We start from the raw sequence: 27,943 nt of genomic DNA on the forward strand, positions 1-27,943 counted from the left end.
ATTTTACTTTTTTAAACAAACAGTCACAGAGAATATTGCCACCAGTTTGTTCTACTCATGCTACATCCTCTATCTATGTTTCTGGTGATAATGTGATCATACGACTTGTAGACCAATGACGTGCTGCTCTGCTTGCGCCTCTGCAATAGGAATGATCAATGAGATGCAAATACGTTTGAGTTGATGCAAATGTATGCAGCCTTAAAGTGGACCAATCAATTTAAACCTGGGCTGAAATTGATTGGTCCACTTTCAAACTGAATATATTTGCATAAAAATTTGCATAAACTCTGAAGTATTAGCATCTCTGCTGTGTGTGGAACAACATCAAGCAAAGGAGGAAAAAGCAGTAGTAGACTCAGTACCAGAGCCGTACAAAATGGCACTATGACTTAGAAAGCCTTGCATGGTTTATATACAGCATTAGGTACAAAAGATACTCATTTATTTTTTCAACTACAACCGTAACAACCATAAAAATAAATTCTGCCATTTTTAATTATGTTTGTGTCAAGTTTATATCAGATGCTAGATATTTTTAATTACAAAGTGATTAAAGAGGTTAAGGGTTTCCAATGTGACATACTTGTGTGAACTAAAGTAAGTTTTCATGGTCTTTATGGCTATATGACTGTGTAGCATGATGGAGCCTCTGGAATTCTCATTTCACAGCTCAGTAACCTTTATTTGCTGCTTTTTGGGCTGCCCTGCTAGATTGATGCCTCCTTCCAATTACTCAAGATTGTAGATTTACCTACTGAAGACTTACAAGCATTCATTCTTTAACTTCTCCACAATTTAAGCCATATCAGCCAGCCATTTACAGCCTGAATAATTGCCACTGGACCTGAGGCACTACAGGCTGCTAGACCCTGTTTCAGCTGAAATTATTCTGCTATATCTGTGGGCTTCTTTTCAGATAGTGGGCACTTGCTAGATTAATAGTTGCGTAGGTAAGTAAGTGGACATTTCCTGACACAAATGTCAAACTGGTAGTTGCCATTAGTGATGGTCTTTGGTATATTATTATTATTATTTTGTATTTATCTAGTGCTGACATCTTCTACAACACTTTCTTTAGAGAGTCTAGAATTGTCACTAATCTAGGGGGGTAGGGGGTAGTACTTATCAGTCTGCTTTTGTATTGTTGGAGGAAACCAACACACACATCGGAGAACATAAAAATTCCACATAGGAAGTGTCCTGGTCCATATACGAACTTGAGACACTAGTGCTACCTGTAACAATTGTGGAATTCTCTCCGTGATCAGCGCACCGGATGTCTGCTGACACTGCGGAAATCCTCCACAAGCGTATAATTTGCGGGAACCCAGCAGAAGGTGCAATGCACCTGTAGAGGGAAATTCTTGTCGGCAGGTGGAGCTGTGGAGTGCAGAGGAACAGCTCCTCTGCCCTGCCACACACACCAGACAGGAATTGCACGAAGGGCAGAAACGCAATCGCAAAAGAGGCGATTGAGAATGAGCACAGAGACAGATTGTATGGGTGTGCACCAAACTAGTCGCCAACCCGCGGCGGTGCACACACCACAGCAGATATGAAGTAGGAACACGATCGTGAGAGGTGCGATCGCCAGACGTGACACAAGGCTACAGCAAGGCAGAGCACGAGAGTAGCAAAGGCACAGCAAATCATACAATGAGGGGATAAGGAAAATAACAAACGCTAACTGAACGCGAACACCGCACTCATTCGCAACAGTGCACGCGTTCATGCGCGGTCTCCACGTGATAAGCACGCCTAACTAACCACTGACAGACAAACATGAAACAGAGGACACGAGCGCTTGCTTAACGGTTACCTCACCGAGCCTCCAGCAAGCGTTCGTAGCTGACAAGACAGACACACGAAAACAGGGACAAGCGAGAGATAGGATCCACAGCACTAGCGAAAAGAGGCCAGTGCGATCCAGGTAGACAGAGAGATGGAGATCAGATGGATCCACAGCACTAGCGCTAGGCGAGTGCGATCCAGGCAAGACAGATAGAGGAGATAGCTGGTAGCAACCGCTGCTCCAGCTATACTCCAAGAACAAAGATCAGAACGACCTCCTGTCGACCACCGCAGGAACAGGACAATCGCCACAGACAGACAAAACAGATATGCAATCCTAACTGCACTAGGGAACCTGCCGAGTACAGTCCCAGCAATTACTCTTAAGCTAAACTTTCAAACAATGAGCAAGGCTGACACTCTCCAGAGTGTTTCACAGGAAGAATCCTTATGACCAGCAACTTCCTGTGGGAAACATAGCTCCTTATAAAGCAAGCCCACAGGGGATGTGGCTAGGCAATCTGCATGACAAACATATGCAAATTCCTCAGCAGCAAGCTGCACAACTGACAAAAAGTCTCTCTTCCAGAGACCTGCAGAATGCAGACCTGAACAGTGATCAAAAGGCTGCCTGCCTGCGCAGGCAGCCACGCGGATCCTCACAGTACCCCCCCCCCCCTCTAGGGTCGGATTCCAGACGACCCTCTAACCTGATATTTGCAAAAGACTCTAACTGAAGACTCATGAAGGTCAGGACAGCCCGACAAGGCCCCATTCCAGAGTCAGTCCAGCCGAAACCGACCTCATCGGAAGCAAACGCCATCGAAACATGCCCATCAGTACTACCAGTCTCAGTATAACACCCATCAGGACTGTGAACACCAGAGAAGAAGCCATCGACACCCTCCAGACAATACCCACCACCTTCCAAGGAGCGTCCGAAAGTACCAAACCTGCCACAATACCTGTTCGAAGTGTCCCTTACAACACAAAAGCCACTGTTGATCTTATCCAGGGTACCAAGCAAACTTTCTCCTGGAATCTCCCAGAACCCTTCGCAGCTCCACAGAGATCCCAAGAGGGCAGAACAATCACCAGGCTCACATGGAGAATTATCAAGAACCCCCATGGAACCAATGACAATTCCGGATTCAGAATTACGAGGACACCCATCAAGATCAAGACTTTCAGGGATCACTTCTGGGCATGCAAGCAGGCAGGCCATATCAGAGCATGTCTCCACCGAGTAAGCATCTGAGCATGCTGGTAACCGAGGCACACTTGGGCTTTCTGGGTCACAGAGCACATTGGGGTACACCAGCATAGGAGAAACCTCAGAACATGTTGGGGAACTGCCAACCTCAGAGCCCGGCACGACAGGACCAAAACCAGCACCGGGCAGAGAATCATCATGAGCAGTGGTCTCAAGCACAGGACTTTCAAAAGAAGGCTTGGACTCAAACCTAGAAATCTCTGTGACAATAATATCATCATTGACTACATATGAGTGAAGCTCCACCAGAGCTGCAAAGGTAGTCAGCACAACAGCAATGCCTACTGAAGTGGGCAGCACCTCAGAAGGACTTGGGGGGCAGGAGACATCTCCTACAAGTTCTAGACCCTTTGGGAGGAACTCGGAGGTCTCCAGAACATCAGACAAGACCTCAGGAACCACATTTTTCAAGTTTTCTGAGAAGGATTCTGAACTATCCATGTTACAGGGCAAAACTGGAACTTTATTTTGTGGACAGGGCAGATGTCCCAGGGAAAGTTCCACCATAAACTGAGACTGAATTTCATAATCATGAGCGGAATGTACAGGAATATTTACTGGAACACACACTGACTCCCTAACTTTGATCTCACTGCACCCAGAATTCTGTGTAGCAGTCAAACTAGCTTGCAACTCCAAAACTGCAGAAAAACAGGTGAGTATAGTAGCAATACCTAGACTAGCCTCTAGGGACACTGCAGGGGACTGTAAACAAGGCCATCTTAACTCATCCAGAGTACAGGGTGCAGAACCAGCATTTTCTTCAGAACAAGAAAGGGACTCACAAATGTCAGTGTGATTGGACATCATATTGTTATTCATGGTACAGGGCAGGCTCAGAGAAACTTTCTCTGGACCCAGCAAAGACGTTTCAGAGTCAGATTCACAAAACCGAAGCGCTGTCTCACTCTTAGATTCGGCTAACAATGTCAAATCCGAGGATCCAGAACGCAAAACCTGCGAATCAAAAATCGCTTTAGGTTGTGAAACTGACGCTTCCATAGCGCAAACCTCCGCGATCTGCGGGGCATACTGTAAGGTGTTCAGGACAGAAACACTGGAGCAACTGTCACCAGGCAACGGGCCCTTACAGGTGTGAACAGGGTGAGACAAAGACGCATCTGCAGTAGAAATAGCGACAACATCAGGAAAAACTTTATTAGGCATATTAATTTTACTTTTGATGCTGCAAAATGTAGGAATTTTCCCCATGGCAGGATCACAGATGGAAGATCTTAAAAATCTATCTCTAAATGACAAGGGGTCCCACACATCCTTGAGAAAACTGACACATTCATGCTGATCACAATCTGCAGGAACATCAGAGAAACAGGCATCAGATCGCACAGATTCAAACTGCACGCAGTCAGGAGAGAATCCTCCAGGATTCGCACAGGAATCAACCACAGTGGCGCACCCACTCACTTCAGATCGCACAATGTCACGACTCATATGCTTTACCCCAGAAATGCAGGAACAATCATCCGACAACGATGTCTCTTTATTGGAATCAATTGGTTGGTGTGTGTGCAACTCATCCAAAATCGTCTGCCATACATAAATCATCAGATCCACATCACCCTCGTCACATTCATCAGAATCAATCAATAAGTACATAGAATCGAGACAATCATTCAAGACATCTTCGCTTTTTGCGATGCAAAAATCGCAAAAGGCTTTCCAATCAAAATCAAATTCCTCCATCAAGGCCCCAATGTCCCATGAGGCAAATGGAGGTTCAAACAGGCCAGTATGCAGATAATCTCCATATGGGTGGAGTTCAGGAACAAGAACAGATTTTTTAATATCTTTAATATAGTGGGCGATCCTACCTATAGTAGGATCCACACAAGCTTTGGATTGAGGCAAAAAACCCGGAGACAGATCAACATCATGGTAAACATCATTATCATACTGAATGGTTTTGCACATTTCAGACGTGACAGAAATAACCTCTTTATTTGTGGTTGCTAGGGGCAACAAATCTTTTGGCTGACAAGCCAAATCAGCAGATTGGCCTGCAAGCACCAACTCATTAACATCAAAAGGGAGTGTTTTATTCAGATGCTTGCATCTTTTAGTTTTTCCCTTTTTTGCAACTTTGCATGTCTGCTGTATAAAACCTGAAGTGGCAATTGACACATTGAACTGATTGTCATACTGAAAGGTTTTGCATGGAAGGGAAAGATCAGCTGACTTATCAGCAGCTACACATTCAATCAGAGCAGGTGGTAAGCCAGGCAGTTTAAACCAGTGAGAGAATATCACTGCAAGAAACTGATACAGATTATCATTCCAAGAATTGTTTTTTAGCACATCATACGCCCAGGTGAACAAATCGTCTTTTAAGAGCACATAGGCAAACTGAAGAGCCGACGTAGACGGATCAGTAATCTGAAAGGTGGGATTCAGGCAAAACCTCACACATTCAGAGAGAAATTCCACTTTGGTCTCTGAGTTTAGCCTTTTAAAGCTCTTAAAGACACAGGACCCATACTCGACAAAATCGTACAAATCAGAAATTCCCTCTACACTGGGAATTTTGGTTGGGCTTGTCATACTGTAACGATTGTGGAATTCTCTCCGTGATCAGTGCACCGGATGTGTGGTGACACTGCGGAAATCCTCCACAAGCGTGTAATTTGCTGGAACCCAGCAGAAGGTGCAATGCACCTGTAGAGGGAAATTCCTGTCGGCAGGTGGAGCTGTGGAGTGCAGAGGAACAGCTCCTCTGCCCTGCCACACACACCAGACAGGAATTGCACGAAGGGCAGAAACGCAATCGCAAAAGAGGCGATTGAGAATGAGCACAGAGACAGATTGTATGTGTGTGCACCAAACTAGTCGCCAACCCGCGACGGTGCACACACCACAGCAGATATGAAGTAGGAACGCGATCGTGAGAGGTGCGATCGCTAGACGTGACACAAGGCTACAGCAAGGCGGAGCACGAGAGTAGCAAAGGCACAGCAAATCATACAATTAGGAGATAAGGAAAATAACAAACGCTAACTGAACGCGAACACCGCACTCATTCGCAACAGTGCATGCGTTCATGCGCGGTCTCCACGTGATAAGCACAATAGAGACAAGCACGCCTAATTAACCACTGACAGACAAACATGAAACAGAGGACACGAGCGCTTGCTTAACGGTTACCTCACCGAGCCTCCAGCAAGCGTTCGTAGCTGACAAGACAGACACACGAAAACAGGGACAAGCGAGAGATAGGATCCACAGCACTAGCGAAAAGAGGCCAGTGCGATCCAGGTAGACAGAGAGATGGAGATCAGATGGATCCACAGCACTAGCACTAGGCGAGTGCGATCCAGGCAAGACAGATAGAGGAGATAGCTGGTAGCAACTGCTGCTCCAGCTATACTCCAAGAACAAAGATCAGAACGACCTCCTGTCGACCACCGCAGGAACAGGACAATCGCCACAGACAGACAAAACAGATATGCAATCCTAACTGCACTAGGGAACCTGCCAAGTACAGTCCCAGCAATTACTCTTAAGCTAAACTTTCAAACAATGAGCAAGGCTGACACTCTCCAGAGTGTTTCACAGGAAGAATCCTTATGACCAGCAACTTCCTGTGGGAAACATAGCTCCTTATAAAGCAAGCCCACAGGGGATGTGGCTAGGCAATCTGCATGACAAACATATGCAAATTCCTCAGCAGCAAGCTGCACAACTGACAAAAAGTCTCTCTTCCAGAGACCTGCAGAATGCAGACCTGAACAGTGATCAAAAGGCTGCCGGCCTGTGCAGGCAGCCACGCGGATCCTCACACTACCAGGGCAAGTATGCCACCCACTAAGCCACTGTGCCACCGTAATATGTGAAAATACAATTCATATTTATTGCACATTTAATTTATAAGTATTTTCAAAATGCACAATTTAGAGAATGTGCTTACTCCACTTCACACAAGAACTTGCAGCACGTCTTCATCAGCTACAAACCAGCAAAGTGAAACTTTATAGCCACTGATATTGTTCAGCGAACATTATTAGAAACATCTTATATTGTTTATACAACATGAGTATATTTGTTTTGACTTTTGTCTCCCTAGGACATCACAGCAGACCTCAAGGCACAGCAGGCTGCAAGCTGCTCCACAGTCGATTCTGATATGGGCAAGGAAGGATTCCCAAGTCCTGAAAACATGATGCTACATTTCTCTCCAAATTACAATTGTGTAAATATATTATAACTCCACCATTATATCCTACATCCTCTTAATACACTGCATGTTAGCACACACATCTAACCCCTCAGTCTGATTGTAAGTTGCAATTAAGATGAATCTGTTTCTTAGTTGAGTCATGCAATACAAAGTGAAACATGGATAAATGATTTACTTTCAGTCAACTCTAGATTTGGACATATAGTACAAACAATGGGGTTTTGTTTTTTTTATGTGCTTTTAATTTGTTTTCAACTACTTACAACAGTTTATACAATCTGTAACATGTAACAACAAGAATATGTAATAACAAAAACAGTACAGTACATTTTGTACATGAAGGCAACTTTGTAAATAAGAAATGTTTTAACTTGAGTTATTTGTAAGTAAGGGACTGTCTGTAGCATATCCTATACAATAATAGGCAAGTGTCCCTGCGTCTGTCCGTGTGGCAGTGCTTTTTTGCACTGCGCATGTGCAGGGATGGACTCAGAGACACTGCCAAGAGCTGGGGGAGGACGGGGCCAGAAGTGGCGGGCGTGCGTTTGTGTCCGACGCACGCGCGCATGTGCGCGGCACAGTGGTGACAGACCTAGCCCGTTTTTAAACAGGCTAAGGTCACTAGTTTTGAATTTAAATTTGTAAAAAGAAGGAGAATATCAGTTGCAATGCTAAATCCACTTTATTTCATCCCCAAACAACAGACAAGCAATAGTGCGGCGGTCTGACAGCAGTTTTGCGAGCTACACTCGCTTCCTCAGAGACCAATTACACACTGTGTTCTCCTTCTTATTACATTATTGGATCGGCTGTTCTATCCGGAGGCACAGTAAGTTATCCCGACCCCCTGAGGTAGCCTGGATGCATCTGGTGCCGATCTCTTTTTCTTCTACATACACAAATTAAATATAAATTCTCTGCAATTTCTTGCAACTTCCTTTGTTTGGGAAAGTTGCAAGGCTGCTGTTCTTCTTGCATAAGTGTTTGTATGCAACTCTTCTATATACAGGTTGTTAGCAATTTGCACTATATTTTGGGCATTTTATGAACAATTAGAAAATGTACTAATGTTTCCCATACTGTGTAAGTACAGTATGAGCTATGACCTATTTCCATGTGCTGTAAGAGGAAAATGCTGTTAAACTATTCTGATTCCAGACGCCATGCTCACTTTGATAACGGATCAGCTGCTTCTGTTCCACTTCCTGAGGAAGTAGGCTGGGTCCCACGAAATGCGTCACAGTTATTGGAGTACATTATTAAAGACTACTTTTGAAACGTTTATCTTGTGTGTCCTATCCTACTTGTATACTCGTACTCTGTACATGCCAAGCCCAATTCCAAGCACGACCCAGTCGTGCTTGGTGAGATAAAGATTCCGATTTTGATTGTTGAATCTTCTATAGGGAGATGAGTACCTCTTCCCCTATTTTTAATTTGAACATTGTTTTATCCTTTTGGCATCTCTGTGTTTCTAATACAAATATTCTGAGTCCATGACATCTGACATCTATATTCATTCCATGACTTGACTTGATTCCTTGGCAGAATCTATAGCTGGCCATACACTGGTTGATCTCTACTGTTGATATCTGGCTGATCGATCGATTTTGATCGAATCTTCTAGAAATTGATGCCCCAACATGCTTTCCTGATTGACCAGTCCATTGATTTTCAGCCAAAATCGATTGAAACGGTCGATCATACCAGGCAGGAGATATCAATCAGTGGCGTGTCAGAAGCGGAGGCAGATCGACTGCACTGAACAGTGCCACGCTGCAGTTAACCACTTAAGCCTATCTCCCACCACAGGCCGTTAGCCCAGCAATCAATGAATGGGATTATAGATCCCATTCATTGATGAAAGCCCCCTGCAGCCTCTAATCAGAGGCTGTGGTTTTTCTGAGTAACAAAAAGTTTCCCATCCTCCTAATGCTTCCTGGAAGCGTACGATCACGCTTCCAGGACTTTTTGACTGTGGCTATCTTGTGGCCAAATAGTAAAACTACACTCACATCCATTTTTCAATAAATAAATACATTTTTTACATTAAAAAAAAAATTAGCTGTTTACCTCACCAAAAATTACCCAAGTAAAATTTGTAATAAAAAAAAAAGACAATTAAAAACAAAACATAAATAAATAGTTACTACCTAAGGGTCTGTAAATAGTGATGGACGCAAAATGAAAAAAATGCACCTTTATTTCCAAATAAAATATCGCGCCATTACATTGTGATAGGGACATAATTTAAATGGTGTAATAAGCGGGACAAATGGGCAAATAAAATACATGGGTTTTAATTATGGTAGCATGTATTAATTTCAAACTATAATGGCCAAAAACTGAGAAATAATGATTTTTTTTTCCATTTCTTTCTTAACCCTCCTGGCGGTTTGCAAAAAAATCGCCAGGGGGCAGCAAATCTTTTTTTTTAATTTTTTTTTTTTTTTTTCATGTAGCGAGACAAAGTCTCGCTACATGATAGCCGCTGCTCAGCGGCATCCCCCCAGCCCCTCCGATCGCCGCCGGCGATCGGAGATCCGGAGATCCCGTTGAAAGAACGGGATCTCCTGGAGGGCTTCCCCCGTCGCCATGGCGACGGGCGGGATGACGTCACCGACGTCATCGACGTCGTGACGTCAGAGGGGACTCCGATCTGCCCCATAGCGCTGCCTGGCACTGATTGGCCAGGCAGCGCACGGGGTCTGGGGGGGGGGTCGGCCGCGGCGAGAGGAATTGCGGCGGATCGGCGGGTAGCGGCGGCGATCGGGCACTGCACGCAGCTAGCAAAGTGCTAGCTGCGTGCAGCAAAAAAAAATTATGCAAATCGGCCCAGCGGGGCCTGAGCGGTGCCTTCCGGCGGCATAGCCCGAACTCAGTTCGGGCTTACCGCCAGGAAGGTTAATATTGCTGTTAAAATGGATTTAGAATAAATTAATTCTTAGCAAAATGTATCACCCAAAGAAAGCCTAATTGGTGGCAGGAAAAGCAAGATATAGATAATTTCATTGTGATGAGTAGTGATAAACTTATTGGCAAATGAATAGGAGGTGAAAGTTTCTCAGATGCAAAAAATAAACAACCCTGTGGGCTTAAGTGGTTAAATAGATTTTTAATAGATTTCAGGCTGAAATCTATTAAAAATCAACATTCGGTGTGTGGAGAGATTTGATCAGATAGATCCAGCTCTGATCAGATTATGATTATTTATTATATTATTATTTCTTTGACTGGAAGCAGTGGTGTAGCTAAGGAGTTGTGGGCCCCGATGCAGGTTTTACAGTGGGGCCCCCCAAGCACTCTATACATAGCAATTGATACGTTGCACCAAAACCTGCCAATGACAACCAGTGTCAGAGGTGCAAGTAGGGGATGGAGAGCAGTTTGTTAATAATTACCACTATTCAAAAGTATCTACAGAAGTGATTATTATGAGCACAGGACCAATAGAGAGCCAATACTGTAGTTGAGTCCAAGTCGATCAAGGAAGAGAGAAGGGCACTGCTGCATAAAAATACCCTTTATTGTGACCGGGTCGACACACAGGTTACAGCAGTGGGGGGAGGAAAGTTGTCTGACAGCTGTTTCGCAAGGATTAACCTTGCTTCATCAGAGACTCTGATGAAGCAAGGTTAATCCTTGCGAAACAGCTGTCAGACAACTTTCCTCCCCCCACTGCTGTAACCTGTGTGTCGACCCGGTCACAATAAAGGGTATTTTTATGCAGCAGTGCCCTTCTCTCTTCCTTGATTGACTTGGACTTTGCACTGCTTGGGAGCACGCTGCAGGTAAGCCCAGTGTGACCTGGCATCCATCCCTGCCGCATTTAGTGCCAGTTTTTTGTTCTTTTTTCATTTCAATACTGTAGTTGAGGGAGGGCCCTTCGGGGGCCCCTCTGGCCCAAGGGCCCTGATGCGGTGGCTACCTCTGCAACCCCTAATGCTACGCCCCTGACTGGAAGGTTGGGTACCCTGTGCAATTATTGAGAGGAGAGCCAAGGTTAGAGGGGTGCAGCTTTCTGTGCTGCTAACTGCCCGGCTCTAGAGAGAAGAGACCAAAGCAAAAAAAGACAATTAAGTTGCAAATGCCATCTGTATAGCCTTGCTGATATTCTTCACTATTTATTTTTTTTTTACAGTGATTTTGATGTATTTTTTTCCAAAGCTAGAAATCTCTCCGCGAAACGGTCGTTAGGCCGTGCACCTCAGTCGCCCACTGCACCCCCATTGATCACAGCACAGCACCACAGCTTGCCCCTGCAGATAAGTAACAATCTAACACATGCAATTGTCACATGAAGCTGTCATGACCTTTTGTATGCTGTTTCTACTTGATGAATTAAAATCGCAAACTGCCGAATTTCCGTTCCTTTTTTGCATGTTTTTTATTGTATGACTGTTATAGTTCACAGGCACCCAGCTCTGTTTACTGGAATCTGCTGTTGGCCTATACTATGTTATCCTTGCCATTTGTAGAACCTGTTTGTTTTATGACTTTTTATTTACTTTTTTTCTGTGTTGGATAACTATTTTATCTTCACTGTTGTTGTTTTTCTCATTGATTGTTGATATATATTGTCACACAGCTAAAACATAATTACTTGCGTTCTATTGTTTTCCTGTGTACACAGAGGTATCTACCTATGTACCATATGGGCAGGCACATGATAGATGCAATTTAGTGTTGATAAATGTAAAGTCATGCATCTTTGACCTACCAGTAGTAAAGCATCATATGAAATAATTGGCATTGGTTGATAACAAGTTAAGTAACCGTATACAATGCCAAGCAGCGGTAGATAAGCAAATAAAATCCTGAGATTTATAAAACCGGAAATTGAATCTTGAGATCCTAGTATACGACTCTCTCTGTATAAGAAACTTGTGGGGCCGCAGCTGGAGTATGGGATACAGTTTTGGGCACCACACAATAGAAAGGACATTAACCTTCTAAAATGGGTACAAAGACGGGAAACTAAATTAATCAGAGGGAAGGAAGATCTCACTTACCAAGAAAGGTTGGACAAATTGGGCTTATTTAGCTTGAAAAAAAGAGAATTGCATATAGCCCTAGGTGAGAAGACTTGGGGCTAGCAGATGAGGCAGTGAGCCTTAACAACAGATGTAGATGGGAATATGTCTCCAAAGAGTGACCATTACAGATTACAGGCTTGTATGAAAAGGTGTGTTTGAAGGCTTCCAGGCTCAGAGCATGACAGACAAACTGTGGGAGAGAGCTCCAGGAAAAAGGAGAAGTGACGTGCAGCACAGTGGCATGGAAACAAGCCCTAAGGCATCATTCACATTAGGCAACGCTTATGGCCATGCGTTTGGGACGCAAACGCACCTGATCGCACGTTATCTGCGTTGCCATGCGTTGCGCTGCTGATCCCGTTCATTACAGTGAATGGGATCAGCGATGCACTTTGCCAAAAATGCATGCAGCAGTGCAATAGCGCATCACACTGCTGTGCAAAATGCATAGTCTGAACGTCAGAAGTGCTCTCTATGCACTTCTGATGTTTTTGCTGATCGCATACCATACGAGCTGCCGAAATACACACGGCAGCGTGTATAGTGTGAACAAGGCCTTTGGGCTCGTTTCCATATGTGCGCTTTCAGCCTTATGGAAACGTGATTGCAGGGACATCAAATAGTGCATAGACTGCACTTTCTGATGTTTCCATACATGTGCTGCGATTCACCACTGAATCGCAGCACATGGTTGCCTGCAGTTTGTGGCGATTGCGCCCGCAATCCCAATCATTATCATTAATTGGATCGCAAGTGTAGCCCCCGGGAAATACCGTGCAATGCAGAGCCGTGCTGACGCATGGCTCCTGCGCTGTACAGTGGAAATGAGCCCTTAGTGTGAATGAAGCCTAGTCTGCAACGATATTCTAAAATGGCCTGTATGCCTTTGTTGGTACAACTAGAAAAGATCATATATAATTAAAGTGTTTTTGTTGAAAACAACTAGCGGCTTACCATATTTAATACCACACATATCTCCCATTATGCAGTTAGGAAGGGTGGTCCAGTATACCTGTTGCCTTGTCCTGAAGTCTCATAGTAGTTGATCCACTAAAAATCCTAGTGTGCACTGCAGTAGCAAGAAAAAGAACCCTTTGGAATTATATGGATTTCTGCACAAATTGATCTGATCTTCATCTAAGTCACAACAATAGACAATCACAGTCTGCTTAAACTAATACCACACAAATAATTAAATGTGCAAAGTCCCATTCTCCCTAACGTCTTCTGTCTGCCTGTTTTTTCTGGGTTACAAAAGCCTTCTTGAGATTTTTCTGAACCAAGGCCCAGATCTCCTTCAAGGTTCCCTGCCACTCCTCCAGTGCTGGAAAAGGAGATGCCACCACAGGCAAAGAAGAGAACTTAGGAGATCTCCCCGTCACAACCTGAAACGGAAAGAACCCCGAGGAGGAACTCTTCAAATTAATATGGGCAAACTCTGCAAACGGCAAGAACTTGGCCCAATCAGTCTGGGCGTCTGCCACATTAACACCTCAGGAACTGTTCCAGGGACTGGTTAACCCTTTCCATTTGCCCATTTGTCTGTGGGTGGTAGCCGGAGGAAAATGATAGGTTCATGCCCAGATGATTACAAAAGGCCCTCCAAAATTTGGAGATGAACTGGACTCCCCTATCTGACACCACATTCTCCGGGATACCATGTAAACGAAAAATGTGGTGAATGAAGAGCTCTGCCAGTTCTTGAGCAGAGGGGAGTCCATCCAAAGGAATTAAATGGGCCATTTTACTGAACCTATCGACTACCGCCCATATGACAGTTTTTCCCTGAGACCTGGGCAGTTCCCCTATAAAGTCCATGGACAAGTGTGTCCATGGCTGCTCAGGCACGGGTAGTGACTGTAAAGTGCCAATGGGAGCTTGTCTGGAGGGTTTGCTCCTGGCACAAACAGAACAGCCCCCCACAAAGTCCTTACAGTCAGATACAATGGAGGGCCACCAAACACATCTGTCCAATAACTCCTGCGTACGGGCAACACCAGGGTGACCTGCATTCTTATGGGAGTGAAACATATGAAGAATCTTAAATCTGAATTGAAGAGGTACAAATAGAACTCCATCTAGTTTCCCTTCTGGGGCTTCCTGCTGAAATGGACTCAGCATAGTTGCCCAGTCCTTCCAGGCCTCAATATCAGTGGAACCAGAGGAGTGAGATGGTAACCCTTCCACTTGGATCTCGGTAGCTCCTACTGTGACTTTCTCCAAACAATGATGATGACAGTAGGAGGACCAGGCTAACAATTGTCTGGAACTCCAGTCAATCTGAGGGGAGTGTTTTCTAAGCCACGGTATACCGAGAATCACTGTGGAGGTAGACATCTCTAGAACCAAAAACTGTATCTGTTCTTTATGCAATACCCCCAACTGACACAACAATAACGGAGTCTGAGTGAGTGGTAATTTCCCTTGCAACGGTGAATCATCCATTGCAGTCACTATAATCTGACGTCCCACAGGAAGGAGAGGAAAACCAAACTTAATGGTGAAATCATATGCCATTACATTAACTGCAGAACCCGAGTCTACAAAAGCCTGGGTGGAATGGACTTGATCCTCCCAGGTAATAGAACACGGGAGCAGTACACGCTTATTCTTTAGAGGTTGTCAGGCTTGGAGGTGTATTCTCCACGGTCAGCACGCGATGCATAAGCTGACGTGAAGGGGGTACACACACCAGCACAAGGAATCAGGATATCCCCAGTTTAGTGGAGGAGAGGACTGACTCCAATAGGAGATTGTGGCGCACAGAGCCGATGCAGATCCGAACAGCCACAAACAATACTTTCGTGAAAACGTCTCAGCGCAAAGTAGCGCTGAGCGCATAAACCAGAACTGAGGAGATCAGGACAGGTAGACAGAATGAACGCTTGCTTTACTAGCCACTACTTAGTGACAGCAAGCGTCCACAACAAGACAGACTGGAATGAGGCAGCCAATGCGTTTGCAGCGATGGCGTGCCTCACAAAGACAGGACAGGATAGTCAGGAAATAGCAGGATCAAGATAGATGAACGTAACACAGATAAATATACAATAAGTATGTTTTCCTAGCGTATTACAATTACAGCTATCAATGAAACTATTTGTAACGTCTGACTAACATATGTATATATCGGCAATGAACCGATATATGACATAAGCAGGAACACTGACTAGAACTGGAGCAATACAGGGAACAGGACTCAGAAGGATTCGCTATCTCTTCGCAGAGATGAACGCAATCCACAAACGGAAACAGGACAGGATTCAGAAGGATTCGCTATCTCTTCGCAGAGATGAACGCAATCCACAAACGAGACCAGGAACAGGATAACTAGCTCAACACGGGCGATCACGATACGCGCATCCACCAAAACGTGCTGGAACTGACTAACTGAACACAGGATATAAACAGTTCGTGTACGTATATATCAGCGTCACTGATGTATCAACGTAACACGAATACAAGGAAAATAATAAACGTGCTGGTATGCATATATATGGGCAATGAACCAATATATGATGCAAAACCAGCAAAGTATCTTTAGAACAAGAAACACGGTCTGGGGCTGAGCAACAGCAAGACTAGCTTACACTGAAACTATGATAGCCCAAGGAAACCCTGCAGGAAGCAGATCTTTATACTGAGGTCATCCAATGGGAGCAGACATGCAGATTCCCACACAGGTGAATGATAATCAGTAACAAGCTGACAGCAGGGAAAGGCAGACAAAGCTATGCAGCTTGCATGGAAAGAGATCAGAACTGCCTCAGCAGCACTACTACTGCCAGCAATACCTGCTGCAGCAGCGATCATAACAGAGGTAAGACTGGATCGCCTGGGGTAGTACCTCCAGCTACACCTAGGCGATGGAGTTTTCCGCCTTCCTGGGACAATTTGCTACGATATGCCCTTTCTCTGCACAATAAAGACAGAGTCTCTCGATACGCCTCCTGTTCTTCTCAACCTCAGTGAGCTTGGACTGTCCAATTTGCATCGGCTCATCTGGCGGAGGAGAGGGAGGAACAGGAGGAGAGAACATGCCAGAAGCAAGTCTCCCTGGCGTTCTGCCTCGAGTCTGCTTCTGGTATCGCACTCGGCGAACAATTTTAATTGCCAGGGAAATGGCCTTATCAACTGACTTAGGCTCAGGGTGACCTAACATAAGATCAGCCACTGCATCGGATAATCCTGACAAAAAACAATCTAATAATGCATACTGCCCCTATCTGGCTGACACCGCTCACCTCCTAAACTCAGCAGCGTAAGTTTGGACAGAGCTATGCCCTTGTCTGAGGGTCTTAAGTTTTCTCTGTGATGTTGTAGCTAAATCGGGGTCATCATATATAACTGAGTCACGCACTGTGACGAAACCGGTAGGGCGTGGCTTGGAGCAGCGAGGAGGACAACAAGTGTGAGGAACGCTGGACACGATGGATACGAGAGCGAGCTGAGCCGTGGCCCTGGAGGGGAGATCGGTATTATGCTTGTGACATGTTACTTTTAAAGAAACTATGATGTACGCACATTACTTTTAATTAGTAGATATTAAATGTATGGTTTTACACATTGGAGGATTTGTTTATTTTGAGGTGCATACTCTATAGAGATACAGATTGGGCCCATACTTGTGACAAGTGGACTGAGCAGAAGGCTGTGTATTGATGATCCCACTGGCCGCATATTATACATACTGACGGTGAGCAGGGAGCACATCAGATTGGAGGGGAGAGCCTGTGTCTTAGTTGGTGGTGGTGGTCCCCGCCCCCTAAACCTCACGAGTAGTGTGTATATGGTTACGTTTACACCAGCGGGGTGCCAATAGATGCATAGCAGTCTGCACTATTATCTTGTTTATTTCTTTTGAATTTTGAGGTGTTTCTATGCCCAGGAGAAATCTTGTAGAAGCAAGTTCCCCCTATTGGATGTATGGACTGAGCGCAAGCTATCTGTTGAAAATACTTTAAAAATGACCCTCGGGGAGACTGTATGCCCAAGATTGCGAATCACCAGATAATAAAGTCTTTATTAATGTGACTCTCTGGCTCTCTGTACCTGAAGACACTGGCCTTAATTCAAAATATGATAAGCAACGGTGCTTAAAATTTCGAAAATCAGACTGATGCCCCGAAAATCTACGGAAGTAGCCATCCTGGGCTCATTAACTGGAGGGGAGGACACTTGTGCATTAGGACCTTTAAGACGGTTAACTGTCTCAGCCAGCTGGTCAATCTGAGTCTGCTGTATGTTAACCGTCTTGATGAGATCGTTAACGGTCGTGGTTAAAAGTTCAACCCGATTGCACAGTGTCTCCATAATATTTTAGTCTGCTGTTCTGTAACGATTGAAATAATGTTTTGGTGTAGCAACACAGACGTCTGATTATGTGGTGATCTGCAGAATCACCAATAATACAGACGCTATACCTGATTATGTGGTGATCTGCAGAATCACCAATAATGCAAGTATAGCTAACAGGAACACAGAGTGAGATGTGCTTGGTGCAACAGTAACTGATTTGTTTAATGAAACCTCACCAGAGGAGCTGGTGGGTACTATCAGAAACAGTAACTGAGTAGATTTAACTAAACCTCACCAGAGGAGCTGGTGGGTACTATCAGAAAGCACCTCACCAGTGGCAAGGATCCACTGGTGAATAGAGAGGTCAGACAGGCTAGGTTCGGCAACTGAGAGGCAGAAACAGTACAGAATCAGTAGGCAAAAGAGTAGTAGGTATTCAGGCAGAGGTTCAGCAACTAGATCAGATGGGCAGAGGTACAGAAACGTTAAGCAATAGCGGAGTCAGAGATAACCCAGAGTCATACACAGAATATCAATAATAATACAATAAACAATAGTCCTAGTCTTGTGTGAAATCCCTGGTTTCCTCCCAGATCAAAGCACACCGGATACTAGTCTATGGTCTGAGGGCTAACACGTATGTATTCGCAACAGCAGACAGGTTGCGAGTGAATCGTGCAGGCTTAAGAAGCAGAGGAAACCTCACAGCCGCGCCCACTACAATTAGCCAATCCTGAGCGGCGTGAGTCCCCTCTGACGTCAGCCGACCAGCGGGTCAGCTGATGCGCCTCCTCCCAGCATAAAGGTCCTGTCTACGCGCGCGGCCGCGCGATACAGCAACCCTATGTGCTAATGACAATTCCGTCCCCGGCGTGCTAGACGCCGGTGGAACGGAGAAATCCTCCAAGCAGGGAACTGAGGCGGCTGCTGAGACACCCTGCGTGCCCGCAGCCGCAGATGTTACAGTATACCATTTATGATTAGCAGCATGAGAAATATTATGTTTCTATTGCTAGACTAGTGTTAGGTCTTCCCCGAGGGGGTCCGTCACCGCCATAGGGAAGTCTATTAGGTAATAATCTGTGCACACTTTATCACTGAAGCTAACACCCCCCTTTGCCTGTAGTGAGTGCTAGGTGTGTAATATAGTCCAGTTATTGGAGCTCTGCACATCCATGCAGATAAATCATTCAGGTATAAGTTTTGTTTGAAAGTGCTGCCAAGTAATTTTGATACTTGATGCCTACTTTTTTGTACTTTTTTAGTTGAAAAGTGATGGGAAGTTATTTTAAATCAAAGATGAAAAAGTATCTCCTTGGAGAAAACTCTGGTGAAAAAGTGAATTGCATATGGCCCCTAGTGTGTGTTTCTTCCAAACAACTAAACTTTGGTTTCATTTGTCCACAGACTATTTCGCCAGTACTGCTGTGGAACATCCAGGTGCTCTTTTGCAAACTTTAAACAAGCAGCAATGTTTTTTTTGGGGACAGCAGTGGTTTCCTCTGTGGTATCCTCTCATGAACTCCATTCTTGTTTAGTGTTTTAGCCGACACTCTAGGATTCTTCTTCACCTCATTGAGCATTCTGCGCTGTACTCTTGCAGTCATCTCTACGGGACAGCCACTCCTAGGGAGAGTAGCAGCAGTGCTGAACTTTCTCCGTTTATTGACAGTTTGTCTTACCATGGACTGATGAACTGCAAGGCTTTTGGAGATACTTTTATAACCCTTTCCAGCTCTATGCAAGTCAGCATTTCTTAATCGTAGGTCTTCTGAGAGCTCTTTTGTGCAAGGCATCATTCACATCAGGCAATGTTTCTTGGGAAAAGCAAACCCAAAACTAATGTGTGTTTTTTATAGGGCAGGGAAGCTGTAATCAACACCTCCAATCTCATCTCATTGATTGGACTCCAGTTGGCTGACACCTCACTCCGAATAGCTCTTGGAGATGTCATTAGTCTTGGGGTTGACATACTTTTTCCACCTGCACTGTGAATGTTTACATGGTGTGTTCAATAAACACATGGAAACATTTAATTATTTGTGTGGTATTAGTTTAAGCAGACTGTGATTGTCTATTGTTGTGACTTACGTGAAGATCAGATCACCTTTTATGACCAATTTGTACAGCAATTCATATAATTCCAAGGGGTTCACATACTTTTTCTTGCTACTGTAAATTGTGTAATGCGCTATATACATGCAACACTTAAGTTGCTTGAGTAACATGCAATGTAAGTAGTGTACGTATATAGTGCGTTATGCGATTTACGTAAGTTGCTACATAGATTTGTGTAAATGTTCGTAATTTCTAAACTAGGCTATCTGCAAAGGTTAAGCTTAATATGCTTTAGTGAATCAACTCCATTGAGAGCTACAAGATTCACTTGTTGTGCAACAAAATATTAGCTTTAGAGCCAGATCATTTTTGCCCATGCGATTTTCACCATTATCGGAATGTTCTACTGAAAACTTTGACGCAAAGTCTGATTTTTAACAATATGTTTTTAACAATAGTGGCTCTTTCATAGACAAATGTGGGTTCTTTTGAATGGTTGTGGAGTGGTATAAAAATAAAATAGCCACTTCAGTATCTCTTTGTAGTAGAATAATTTGTTTTGTTTTTTAACCTTTTTTTTCTTTCAATTTCATTTGCATTTGAACAGCCTCTCACGTGTGTTCGTATAGGTATTCCATTTGTGTCTGAATAGCATTTCATTTTTATTTGAATATGTACTTCATTTATATTTAATGAACATTTGATTTGTATTTAAATAGCATTTGGTTCAAGGCCCCATTCACCCATGAATATAAAACAAACAGGCAATACATCAAAATCAGGAACTTTTTAAGCTGTGTCCTATAATATGTATTGTTTTCCTTTTTTGTTGCATCACCATCACATGATGGCAGCATTTGTGCAGGTCAGTTCCACCTCCTGACTAGCAGGTTTGATTACTATACTGCTCAAAAAAATAAAGGGAACACAACAAAATCACACAAAAATGATCAATGGTAATCAAATGTATCAATTCATGGAGGTCTGGATTTGAAGTCACACTCAAAATTAAAGTGGAAAAAACACTACCGGCTGATCCAACTTTGATGTAATGTCCTTAAAACAAGACAGAATGAGGTTCAGTGCTGTGTGTGTGGCTTCCACGTGCGTGTATGACCTCCCTACAATGCCTGGGCATGCTCCTGATGAAGTTGTGGATGGTCTCCTGAGGGATCTCCTCCTGGACCTGGACTTAAGTATCCACTAACTCCTGGACAGTCTGTAGGGCAATGTGGTGTTGGTGGATGGAGCGAGACATGATGTCCCAGATGTGCTCAATTGGATTCAGGTCTGGAGAAGGGGAGGTCCAGTCTATAGCATCAATGCCTTCGCCTTGCTGACACGCTCCAGCCACGTGAGGTCTAGCATTGTCTTGCATTAGGAGGGACCCAGGGCCAACCGCACAAGCATATGGTCTCACGAGGTGTCTGAGGATCTCATCTCGGTATTTAAAGGCAGTCAGGCTACCTCTGGCGAGCACATGGAGGGCTTTGCGGCCCCCCAAAGAAATGCCACCCCACACTATTACTGACCCACTGCCAAACCGGTCATGCTGTAGGATGTTGCATGCAGCAGGATGTTCTCCACAATGTCTCCAGATTCTATCATGTCTGTCACGTGCTCAGTGTGAACCTGCTTACATCTGTGAAGAGCACCGGAAATTGCCTTTCTGCTGGGCTGTAAGCACAACTCTGGGTGGCCGTTGGGCTGTAAGCACAACCTCCACCTTTGGATGTCGGGCCCTCATACCACCCTCATGGAGTCTGTTTTTGACCATTTTAGCAGGCACATGCACATTTGTGGCCCGCTGGATGTCATTTTGCAGGTCTCTGGCAGTGCTCCTCCCGTTTCTTCTTGAACAAAGGCAGAGGTAGCTGTCCTGCTGCTGGGTTGTTTCCCTCCTACAGCCTCCTCCATGTCTCCTGATGTACTGGCCTGTCTCCTGGTAGTGCCTTCATGCTCTGGAAACTACGCTGACAGACGCAGCAAACCTTCTTGCCACAGCTCGCATTGATGTGCCATTCTGAATGAGCTGCACTACCTGAGCCACTTGTGTGGGTTGTAGACTCCATCTCATGCTGCCACTAGAGTGAAAGCACTGCTAGCATTCAAAAGTGACCAAAACATCAGTCAGAAAGCATTGGAACTGAGATGTAGTCGGTGGTCACCACCTGCAGAACCACTCCTTTATTGGGGATATCTTGCTAATTGCCTATAATTTCCACCTGTTGTCTATTCCATTTGCACAACAGCATGTGAAATTGATTGTCAGTGTTGCTACCTAAGGGCCTGTTTCCACTACACGCAGATTGGATGCAGAATGGATGCAGAAAAACTGACTCCAATGAATGCCTATGGGCCTGTTTCTACTAAAGGCGATTTTTCTGATGCAGATTTTCCCATAGGCATTCATTGGAGTCAGTTTTTCTGCATCCATTCTGCATCCAATCTGCGTGTAGTGGAAACAGGCCCTAAGGAGACAGTTTGATTTCACTGAAGTGTGATTGACTTGGAGTTACATTGTGCTGTTTAAGTGCACCCTTTATTTATTTTTTTTGAGCAGAGTAGAATAAAAGGAAGTCTGCTATCCTAACTCAGGTGTTCTGTTAGGATCCCAAAGCAGCTAAAAAGTTGCATTGCACAGTAACCATACCGTGAGGCACTCAGTACAATGACAGTATGTCTCACTGCCAATGTAAACACACTCATTATGCAGTTAACACACAGCATTTGGTGCATTACTGCATGAGATCACTCAAAGTGAAATCCCCATAGGAATATCATTGCATCCCATTGCAATGATATTATCCCTTGTTAAACAGCATATCAGACTCAGTGTGAAAGAGCCTGTAAGAGATAGGCTAGCTATGCTGCCAAGATGATATGACAGGAAATTACATTTCACATATTTCAGGACACAATTTTCCAATATCCTGTTGCCACCATGACACCATATGTATAGGGACTAGCTATGAAATAAAAGGGAGGAGCATCAATATGCTGAGGAAAACAAAAAGTAAAGTATTACTGTATTTGCATATATAGACAACATATTCTTCTCAAAATTAACTATGAAAGAGTTTCAAAGTCTACCTTGTAGTATGAAAAAAAATGCAAGACAGAGGCCCAATGACTGGAAAAGCTTTAGTGGATACAACCCCAAATAGTAGACCTCTCTAGTGCAGTGTGTCCTAATTTTCTTTGCAGGAGAAAGACTTGCAGTCTTACAGGTAAGTTGGATAATTTTGTCAAGCTGCGAATATGAATCTACTTGAGAAAGGATGAGGAGGAACTTGTCTGAAAGACAAACTGTTGCTATTAAAAAAAACCTGTACTGAAAATTAAAAGTCAAAATAACCATACACAAGTCATACTTACCTGCTGTGTAGTCTATTCATCAATCTCTTTCTCCTCTCCTGTGTTCTGTTTGTCCACTGTGATCAATGGAATTCTCCATCCTCCATTTTAAAAATGGCCATTACCCCATAACAGCTTCCTGGTCAGCACACAGTTAAACTGTAATATTGCCCATTTGAGCCATAGGGAAACATGGACACATCAGTTCTCCTCTCAGCAGTAACTGAAAGCAACTGATATATAACTGACAGCAACTGATATATTTCAGTTCTGACAAAATGTTGTCAGAACTGGAAGGGATCATTGTCAGAAGAAAATGGTGAGCTTCTGAGAGGAACTGATGGCAAGGTAACTATGTAATGTTCATTTGAAGTTACCTCATGTGTTTATTTTAAATAATTTTACTCAGTACAGGTACCCTTTAAGATAAGTCTACAGAGATATGACGACATTAAGGTGTATCTGATTAGAAGACCAATGCTCTTGGCCTGCAGTCAGCAGAGTCGATACAGCTGGCAGTTTGCTCAATGACCCATTGATGGGGAGAGGGGGACACTGTTCACATGCTAGAGTCCCAGCAGAGATGGCCCTGAACTGTTACCTACATCAATATTTCAGACTCCTCCTCTCTCCATATGCATAAAGGAAACACAAGTGTTTATAAACATAAGCATTTATACTTACCTGGGGCTTCCTCCATCCTCCTGTAGGACGTGGGCTCCCTTGATGTTCTCCAGGGCCACTATGTTCTTCTGCAATCTTCTCCAGTAAATTCTTCAGTTGCCGTCAGTCGCTCTCCACTGCGCGCATGTGGTTCCGGACATGCACACCCCCTTATCTGCTTCTGGGGCCAGGAGCATTCTGCACATGTGCCGTTCGCTAAGAGTGCATCTATATAGCCCCCCTACAGTGGGTTGGAGGAAATACCAGGTAAGTATAAATGCTTATGTGTCCATTCCTGCATAGAACCACCTTGATAGCACCATCCCCACCCCTTCCGGTACTTGGCATTGAGGTATGGGAGTGCCTTTGAAAATGCTGTTGTGCGCTTACCAGAGCTGAGATTGGGAGAAGCATTGTAAATGTGGACTGCTGTATTAAGACACTCATGGGATATTTCACCACAGTGCCAGTGGACAAAGGACATGGATAAAAAAGAGAGATCCATTATGGACGAGTGGGAGAGTTCCTGGGAATCACCTTTTCTCCCTACAGATTATTTTATATTTTGGCCAAAAGAAAAGAGCATTGTGTTCTTTTTCCTTGAAGAACCCTACTAAATTAGACATAATTAATTTATAATTAATGACAAACAAATAATAAATAGTACCTATACAACACATTTAATGAAACATCATTCATCTATGAGTGTACAGGCCTTAAGACTTGTAATTCACACTTTGTTCCAGTAGATGTCACCATGATCACTCATTGAGAATACACACTTGCTATGTGATGAAAATATTTGAGTACCTGGTGAATAGCAAATCTAACGTATAGAAAACAAGAGCCTAGTCAGCCACTCACATCCGTGCTGGAGTGCTGTGTACAGGAGGATTAGAAGAATCTGCACCTCGGGACGGAGCCCATGCTTTCCTGATAGCCCCAGCAGTCTCGGTCCAGGAACAGCAACAGGTAAGTTCCGGTGTTCCCTCTCGGACATTCTTGGCAAGAAGTCAGGTGTTGAGAAGCTATGTGTGCTGCAGGTAATGCGCACAGCATGCTGCCAGCGGTGTGCGCAGATTTCCCCAGCAGGGTCCTCTATTGTGTGAGCCGCGGTCAGTGCGGATCCTGGCAGTGTGACCCTCAGCGGGTGAGGCTCGGCAGTCGGGGCTGGGGTCGGGACAGCTGCTAGTCTGTCTGTGTAGCGTATTATGCACAACTTCTGCAGTCACATGCCAACAGGTAGCCAGACGCCAACCAGCAGCCTTTTCACCACCCCAGATCTGCTGTGAGAAAGCCACTAGCTTCACATTAGTGGTTTGCCTCTTTTTGCCAAATAAAATAATAAAAATAATGTAAGTTGATAGCAGAATAACATTCACTGATGATTCATGTTTTGGAGAGCTAGTCTTTATACATGTGTGCTTTATCCCTATAGATGTCTGCTGTCCATTTAAACGAAGGGTGTGTCTTACAGTGAATCATTCCTGTATCAAAATGTTGTATCTGATTCTGGTGATGTTACTGATGGCACAGTCATGAGTGAAACAAATTGTTGTTATATATAAATCTTATTTTTTGTATTTGATTGCTATACTACAAGTTGTGCATTGTTCATTCAGATAGATTTCCCTCTGTGTTTTCACTGCTGTGGCATGAAGGTACTCCTTTTCCACCTTTACATACAGTGTATTAGTGGACCTTTTCAATTGTGTATTCATTTTTTCAATTGTGTATTATCTTTGTATCGCAATGTTTAGTAAAGGTGCCCACACCTTTACTACATCAGACAATGTATGGGCAGATTGACCAAGAAACAGATCTCTCTCTCTGATCGGAGAGAGCTCTGCTGCCTGCCCATACACTGAAGGCCAATTCCCAATCAATTTCAGCATGAAATCTCATGGGAATACTCCTTGTAATTCCTTATTTGCCACCTCGCCAAGCCTGACGCTCCTAGTACCAGCCCCTAACGTAAAATGTGCCTGCCTGGTGCAGTGTACTTTACCTGACCATGTCCCCCCGATGGCTCTGTCCACATACACGCACCCCACGTGGTTAGCATATACGTGGGTGCGTGACACACACCCACGTCACACCAGCATCCACATGTGGCACATGTATGAAGACAGAGCCCGGAGCCAAATTCACCACCTGTCAGCTGCTCCCATGCATCGGCCAGGTGCTTGTTAGTGCTTGGCAAAGACTTGTAAAATCACATCGTGTTCAGCAGGGCTGTGGAGTTGGTACAAAAATCACCCAATTTCCGACTCCTCAGTTTATGAAATCTCTGACTCCAGGTACCCAAAATTGCTCAGACTCCACAGCCCTGGTGATCAGACGTGTAAAGTTGCGTTTTTTGCTGCCGGGTAGCACCACGGCATGTCAAATGATGACACACATGGTGTTGCAAAATGCTGCCATTCTGCTGTGTGAAATTGCAGCTGTGTGGCACTCGTGACCTGCAGCCAGGAGGCTGAACTGCCCGACAAGTATGCAGTTCCGTCATCTGAGGAAAAGGGACCCTAATAAGATAATGCATAAACTGATGTCAGAATTCCATTACTCCTTCACCAAAAACGATAAGAGGCTCTCTGCAGCACACTTCTGGAGAGGCTGCGGTTTTAATTGCACCCTGCTACCAACCAAACCATGCCTTCCATTCTCCACAGGGAAAGAGGGTTGATTGGCAGGCTGGCCACTCCCCCTCCTGCTTCTTGATTGGATGAGGTGGTAAGCTGCATGCCCCACCCTGGAGAGAGATCAGGAATTTTGAATCTAGTGGATGGGGAGGAGGCCATGGGGTAAAAAAATGACCCCTTTCTAACCCCTCAATAAATATAAAGCTTGCCCACTCATATACACACACACACACACACTCTGTATATATACCTATTTGGACCCCAGAAATGTGAAGCGACTGGTCTCCCTCAATATATCCAGCCAGCTGTGGGGGAGGGAAGTGGCTGCATTAATTTTATCTGGAAGGGGGGTGGGTGCTTTGATGGTATTGGGGGGGGGGGGGGCATGCAATTGTGGTAATTACATGGGAGTTTTAGGATGATGGGTGAGTCAGCACTTGGAAGTGCTTCAGTTCCAAGGACTTTTGAATGTTAAAGCGAACCTAAAATCAGAACTTCATCTCCGCTCTAAAAGATAAGCAACAGTATAATAACCTTTCAAGAAAAACATATCTTTGTTACAGCTGATACAAATCCTGCAATAATTATGCAGTTTATCTACTTCCTGCTTTCATGGAAACTGAGTTATTGTTAACATCCTGTGTTTACCAATGAGCCCTCTGCAAAGTCATCTGACCCAGCTAAGGGATCAAATTACAACTTGTGTTTAGTCACAGATGAGTGGGATTACACAGGCTAAACTCTCTAAGTACATACAGGGTGCATTTCTCTGTTTTCCTTCTGTCCAGTGCAAGAGTTCAGGTCCACTTTAAATCATATGACCCTGAAGTTGAAGACTTGAAATTCAGTGTCATTACAATGGGAAGGTTTGTGGATGGATGTATAAATATCAGGAGCGGGACGGGAGTCTTGGGGAAAGTATTATTTATAACTCCACTGAAAAAGACACTTAAAAGCAAACCTGAGCTGAAGCTTTGGTTCAAAAACACATACTTGCCTAGGGAGAAGGAAGCCTCTGGATCCTAATGATGCTTCCCTCACTGTACTCTGGCGTCCAATTGCCGCTCAGCTGATCAGGACAGTGTTCCTCTTCTAGCATGAGCGCAGCCATGCCTGCCCAGTAACACAGAGCTGCTCAAGCTCTGGCTTAAGGTGGCCACACAGGCCTAGTGCACACCAGAGCGGTTCGGCTGCATTTTGCGATCCGCTTGTGGCTGCGGATACGCTTGGGTAATGTATTTCAATGGGCTGGTGCACACCAGAGCGGGAGGCGTTTTGCAGAAACGCATACTCCCGGGCTGCTGCAGATTTTGGATTGCGGAGGCGTTTCTGCCTTCAATGTAAAGTATAGGAAAACCGCAAACCGCTCTGAAAAACGGCAGTTCAGAGCGGTTTTGCAGGCGTTTTTGTTACAGGAGCTGTTCAGTAACAGCTTTACTGTAACAATATCTGAAATCTACTACACCAAAAACTCTTCACAAAACCGCAAAATGCTAGGTGAAACGCTACAGAAAAATAAGAAAAAGCGTTTCAAAATCTGCTAGCATTTTGCGGATCTGCTAGCGGTTTTTGGTGTGCACCGGGTCTAACTGTCCAATTTCTAGCAAAAAATGTGTTCGCGCGATCAGAA

At 44.4% G+C, this 27,943-nt stretch overlaps 2 protein-coding genes across 3 annotated transcripts in view; one reads left to right on the forward strand and one right to left on the reverse strand.

The window, feature by feature from the left end:
* The window catches only part of RRAGD (Ras related GTP binding D), an 83,804-nt gene extending 58,998 nt beyond the window's left edge, over positions 1-24,806 (reverse strand). Inside the window, exon 1 of the mRNA XM_068231142.1 lies at positions 24,536-24,806. Within this exon, the coding sequence (XP_068087243.1) occupies positions 24,536-24,671 (136 nt within the window). The 5' untranslated portion in view covers positions 24,672-24,806. The remainder of the gene's footprint in view (positions 1-24,535) is intronic.
* The window catches only part of ANKRD6 (ankyrin repeat domain 6), a 228,329-nt gene continuing 224,858 nt past the window's right edge, over positions 24,473-27,943 (forward strand). For both annotated transcript variants that reach the window (XM_068231138.1, XM_068231139.1), the window contains exon 1: positions 24,473-24,643. The gene's annotated coding sequence lies outside the window, so the exon portion shown is untranslated. The remainder of the gene's footprint in view (positions 24,644-27,943) is intronic.

The sequence above is a fragment of the Hyperolius riggenbachi genome, chromosome 4, assembly GCF_040937935.1.
Source record: "Hyperolius riggenbachi isolate aHypRig1 chromosome 4, aHypRig1.pri, whole genome shotgun sequence".
Lineage (NCBI taxonomy): Eukaryota > Metazoa > Chordata > Amphibia > Anura > Hyperoliidae > Hyperolius > Hyperolius riggenbachi.